General features: G+C 50.9%; 1 protein-coding gene across 1 annotated transcript in view; it reads right to left on the bottom strand.

Moving 5' to 3' along the window:
• Positions 1 to 2,495: 2,495 nt before the first annotated feature.
• LOC104385670 (keratin, type I cytoskeletal 19-like) overlaps positions 2,496 to 5,264 on the bottom strand; it is a 4,655-nt gene continuing 1,886 nt past the window's right edge. Inside the window, exons 3-8 of the mRNA XM_009994153.1 lie at positions 4,957 to 5,113; positions 4,373 to 4,534; positions 3,826 to 3,951; positions 3,427 to 3,653; positions 2,822 to 2,952; positions 2,496 to 2,547 (exon numbers count right to left, since the gene is read on the bottom strand). Of these exons, the coding sequence (XP_009992455.1) occupies positions 2,522 to 2,547; positions 2,822 to 2,952; positions 3,427 to 3,653; positions 3,826 to 3,951; positions 4,373 to 4,534; positions 4,957 to 5,113 (829 nt within the window). The 3' untranslated portion in view covers positions 2,496 to 2,521. The remainder of the gene's footprint in view (positions 2,548 to 2,821; positions 2,953 to 3,426; positions 3,654 to 3,825; positions 3,952 to 4,372; positions 4,535 to 4,956; positions 5,114 to 5,264) is intronic.

The raw sequence follows: 5,264 nt of genomic DNA, 5'->3' as shown, positions 1-5,264 counted from the left end.
GCCGCCCCGGCGCCTACCGCTGCAGGTAACCCGGGCAGGGAGGTGCCGGGAGCGCTGGGCAGCGGCGGGAGGGACCGAGCCCACCCGCTGCGGGAGCTGCGGGCACGGGCTGCGGGGCGGCCCTGGGCAGAGCTGACCTTCCTGTAGTAGCGTTACTTTTCTGTAGAGTATTACTTTAATGGTACTTTTGGTGTCAACCGGCAACTTCCATCCAGGCCCAGCGTCCATCAGCTGTTCCGCCCCCCCGGGCGCTCAGGGACACCCAGTCCCTTAAGGCAGGTTCTGGGCTCAGCCCGCGGCCGCGGGGCTGCAGCGCCCACCCCCCGGGGCAGGAGACGGGCGGGTCCGCGTTCCCTTCGCATCCCACAGATGACACCTTATGGAGAGCTCTGGAAAGTACCGAGGTGTCTGCTCTGCCGGTGGTTACCGGACACCTGCGTTTTTGTGTTCACGGGCAGCAGCGTTTGCGTGAAATGGTGGTTTATTATTCCAGCTCCTCTTAAGTTTTTATCTGAAAACAAACACAGCGCTCATGAAAACTGTTGCATGGGTGAGGCTGGACAGACTCCCAGTTTTGCCCTTTGTTTGCAAGTAAACACGTTCCAGTTCCCTTTACTCCAAAAAAAAAAATAAAAAAATAAAGAAAGAAAGCAAGCAGAGCAAAGCACTTGCAGTGTTTTCCCAAGGGCTCCGGGTGGATGTTTCATTATGCGGGGGCAAGAGGGAAATGCCCGTGTGACGGCAGCTAGAAAGTGAAAACTCAAGATGCCGAATTCACAGGACTTAAGTTTCGATGAGAAACCCTTCAGGGAGGATCCCGGAGTGTTGGGAATGCCGGGCGGGGAGTGCGAGCGGCGGGGCAGGAGGGCAGCAGCCGGGGTCAGCACAGCGGGGCGAGCAGAACGGGGAGAACCGGGAGAAGAGCGACACGGCACCGGGCACAGCACCGGACACGGCACCGGGCACAGCACCGGACACGGCACAGGGCACGGCACAGGGCAGGGCACCGGGCACAGAACCGGGCACAGCACCGGGCACAGAACCGGGCACAGCTCCCTGCCCTGCTGCCCCTTCTCCCGCGTCGGCTCCAGCAGAGGCCGCCCTGGGAGCGCGGCGGGAGCCAGAGGGAGCTCCCCGGGCTCTGCCTCCTCCCGCCGCGCTCTCCGCCCCGCGCAGCCTCGACACTTCTGTGCTGCAAAGAAATGACCGCCCTCCTGCATCACCCTCTGTCTCCCTGCTGACTGCGGCGCGTGAACTGGCAAAGGCAGAAATGCCTCTGTCAGAAATGCTCTGCCAGGTGTGTGGTGTGTTTAGGAGTAGAATTTGGGGAAATGCGCTGGATTTTATGCTTCAAATATTTTTTCCATTTCCCAGCAAAGGACTCGAAAATATTTTACATGTGTTCGGTGTGAGAAACGTTTGTGCCATGTTATATGGACTATAAAAAGAGCTTTCAGGTAATCATTTTTTTCCACCCTGTGGGTGTCTCTGCATAGCTACACATGTCCAACCACCCCTTTGCTGTCTCAGGAGAAGAGCAGATTCATGGTAATACTTGAATGCTGTCATCTCAGCACCTGCTCTCGTGTTGCGCAGTCCCTGTCCCCAGGCAGATGTCTGACACAGAAGAGGAGGGATTTACTCTGCAGAGGCAGACTTACTTGGACATGCTTATGTTACAGAAGTCCAAAAGACAGGTGACCAGGTCCAGAAGACCTCCCTCTGCCAAGGTGACTGCACTACAGATCTGTTGAGACATGTATGATTGACATCATACTCCTCAGCAGCCAGTGCATCTCACAGCTCAATCCCTGACACATCTGGAGAGCAGATGGAGATGTGCACTGGGGATGGGTGCTAAGGTGAGAACTGGGTATGGGAAGACACCATCCCAAGCTGGCAATTTCATGGAAATCTCTGTCACTGATCTCTCTGTTCTTTTATTGACAACCTCCCCCTTTGTTATTCTGCAATAAATGTAAGCACCATGTTCTGTGGGAAGCACCTGGGCATTGCCCAAAGTGCATGTTCATGTAGATCCTGGGAGATGTGATGCAGGAACAGGCAGTGTGTGCTACAGGCTTTGGCAGGGAGGAGGTGGACAAGGTCTGCAAGGTCAGTGAGGCCATTCTCTGGCTCTCTGGCTTTGTTCCCAGTGGAGTATGACCCTGAGCAGTTTAGGTGACCCTTGTGTATGGCTCAGCACCTGGTTTGCTAAAGGAACTCAGTTTCCAGACACAGGTTTCTTGATTGCATGAGGCAGAAGCAAAGTTTTATTAGAGAAATGTTTTCCCCAGCAGGTACATTAGTTATCCTGACTAACTCAAGTAACTTCTAGAGATTACAGTATTACAGAACAGAAGCAGCAGAACAGAGAAGGTGGCCCAAACAGGCCCCTTAGATACATGGCAAAGCGTCGCTGAGTTACTTCTACTTTCTCTGCATAGAGGCATATGGTGAACATTGTGTTCTTTTCTCCCCTGTGGGTTTCTCTGTGTGTCATCTTCTAGTCCATTCCTCCTTAATCACAAATTCTTCTGCAGGTCACTGGAAAAAAAATACGTAACAGCATTATTTGATTGGACAGAGATAAAGTCCTGCTACTCCATATGCAGTCTGAGCTCCCTTTAAATCAATTTCTTGGTGACAGCAGATTTGGCACTGTAGTTGGATCCAATGTAACAGATCACACCTGTAGCATGGTAACTCTCTGAGAAGATACCAATAATGTGTCCTGGGAGAGTGAGCTGTCTCCTGGCCTTATTACAAAGGAGCAAATGGAACAAGAGAAGTTTTCCTTTTGTGGAAGCACAGCTCTTACCTTGTATGTCACCAGTCTTGCAGGGTGGGACTTGGGGCTGGCAATGGGAAGATGAAGTTGTAGTGTAAGTGTGGCTTGTCCTAATGACTCCTCCTCCTACACCAGTTCCTACTCCGATTCCTCCTCCGTGACTAGTGGGATAAATTTGGTGAAAGAAATAGAGAACTTTAGAACTTTACAGGACACAAATGAGGGCATGAAGTCTCAAACTATGTCTCTTGTAGAGGTTTGAGTATTTTACATTGTGTTCTTTTTTGTTTTCGGAGTTGCTTTGCATCTGTGCCCCCTTTGGCATGGGAATGCAATGCAGAGTGTTGCAGTTAGTTCCTATTTTGACAGTTCTCATCTTGAGATTTGACAGTGGTTGTTATAAATACAGACATGCTACTAGTAGTTCAAATTTTGTAACTAGCAGTTACCAGATTTGGTTTCTCTGCTTTTCAGATGACATTAGGATTTGAAGGTTCATCACAGGGAAGTTGCTCATAAGACAACTTTTTCATCTCAAAATAACGCATTAAGATGGAGTAAAGATTATGTTCAATTCCCAATCTGTAATACAGACATTTTCATCTGTTCTCTAGTGGATTTAGAGATCTACATACATAAGGTCCTGCTGTCCTCCTTCCAACAAGCACCGGTAGGTCTGAATCTCCTGCTCCAGACGACACTTAACATCCAACAAAGTCTTGTATTCTTGGTTCTGACACTCTATTTCCGCTCTTATTTCTGCCAATTGCTGCTCCACGCAGGTGATCTGGTTCTGTAGCTCACCGAGGAGGTTGTTGTACTGACACTCAGTCTCAGCCAGGGAGGATTCCAAATTATTTCTCTGATAAACAAGACAACCAAAGAAACATTCATTTGAGTGTCACCCTGGAGCTGGTAATTTCCGGGGCAAAAGACAAAGAGCTATTCCCCCCATCCCGACAGTAGATCTGGATGTTCATGCAAAGAAACCCAGCAGTGACCACATCACAGCTGGGGTTAAACTCAGGACCCACCTGGCTGAGCTGAGCTTGGAGATCGATTTCCAGGGCTTGCAATTGGCGTCTCAACTCAGTAACCTGGTTGTTGCACGTCTCTACCTCCTGCCCACTTGTAATAACTTCCCGATTCACCTCCTCAATCTGAAAATCACAAATCCAGAATAAAGGTGTTCAGAGAATATCTGTGTAAATTGGACTTACTTTAACAGAAACAGAATACTAGCTAGCAAAAAGTGAGCCAGGCAAGTCCTCTGTGTACTGGGCGTTAACCACCAGCTTCAGCTGCTTGCTCTTCTTACAGGTCACATTAACCTCATGGCTATTAATTCTCTTTAATCCAAATGTGGAATTTCTCAGTTCCAACAACACACCACAAGGCCTTGAGGCAAATGTGGCTGTTCCAGAGGGGACACAACAAACTGGTCAGACAGGGCTGTGTCGCCTGTGGAGATGCTTCACTGCAAAGCAAGAACTCCTCCTTTTCTCCATGTCCATGTTCTGGAAGGCTCCTGTGCCCTGAAATGGGGACAGCAGTTTGTGTCACAGCAGGTGTGTCACTCACCTTGCACTCGTACCAATCCTCAACTTCCTTGCGGTTGCGCGCTATCAGTGTCTCATACTGGCACCTCAAATCCTCCAAGATTTGCCTGAGATCTGGTCCAGGGCAGGCATTGACCTCCACACTCACATCCCCAGTTGATTGTTTCCTCAGACAATTCATTTCCTGGAAATACAACCCAGATCAGACACATTCTGGCTTTTGAAAGACAACATGGGAGAGCAGAGCGTGGTGGCCGAGCACAGCGCTCCCTGCGAGGGCCCTGCCGGCTTGGGCTGGGAAAAGCACTGGAAGATCCTGTAACTGTTTTTCCCAGCAAATCTGTTGGGCAATTTCTTTTCTCATTCACTGGAGCCAGCAGCAGTTTCACCCCCCTCTGGCACTCTGAGTGCCAGCGCAGCCCCAGGAGCAGCAGCTGGAGCTCCTGCACCACCCACCAGGTAGACAGTGCTGAGCCCCACAAGTGTTTGATGGGAAAGCTGTGGTGTGCAAGTGGTTGATTTGTACTTTGAAATTTAAAGCACATTAGTGTAGGCAAAGCTTTGTGTCAGGGCAATGGTGCTCCCAGGGAAAGGGCAGGACCCTACCTCCTCGTGGTTCTTCTTCAGGCAGCAGAGCTCCTCCCGCAGCGACTCCAGCTGTGCCTCCAGGTCAGACCTGCAGAGCGTCAGCTGGTCCAGGACCTGGCGCAGCCCGTTGATGTCAGCCTCCACACTCTGGCGCAGGGCCAGCTCCGTCTCGTACCTGGTTTGTGCAGGAAAGCAGCAGTTCAGAGTGGTGACCTCGCACGTGCTCAGTTTGGGCAGAGATCTCCTTCCCCCCCCTGCATGCTTGAACCCGGGGTTTGCTGTCTAAGCACACACAGTGGGCATCAGCTCTCTGCACTGCCCTCCAT

The sequence above is a fragment of the Chaetura pelagica genome, unplaced genomic scaffold, assembly GCF_000747805.2.
Source record: "Chaetura pelagica isolate M959 unplaced genomic scaffold, ChaPel_1.0 scaffold963, whole genome shotgun sequence".
Lineage (NCBI taxonomy): Eukaryota > Metazoa > Chordata > Aves > Apodiformes > Apodidae > Chaetura > Chaetura pelagica.
The sequence above is the reverse complement of the archived record's forward strand: the minus strand, read 5'-3'. Positions and strand labels throughout refer to the sequence as shown.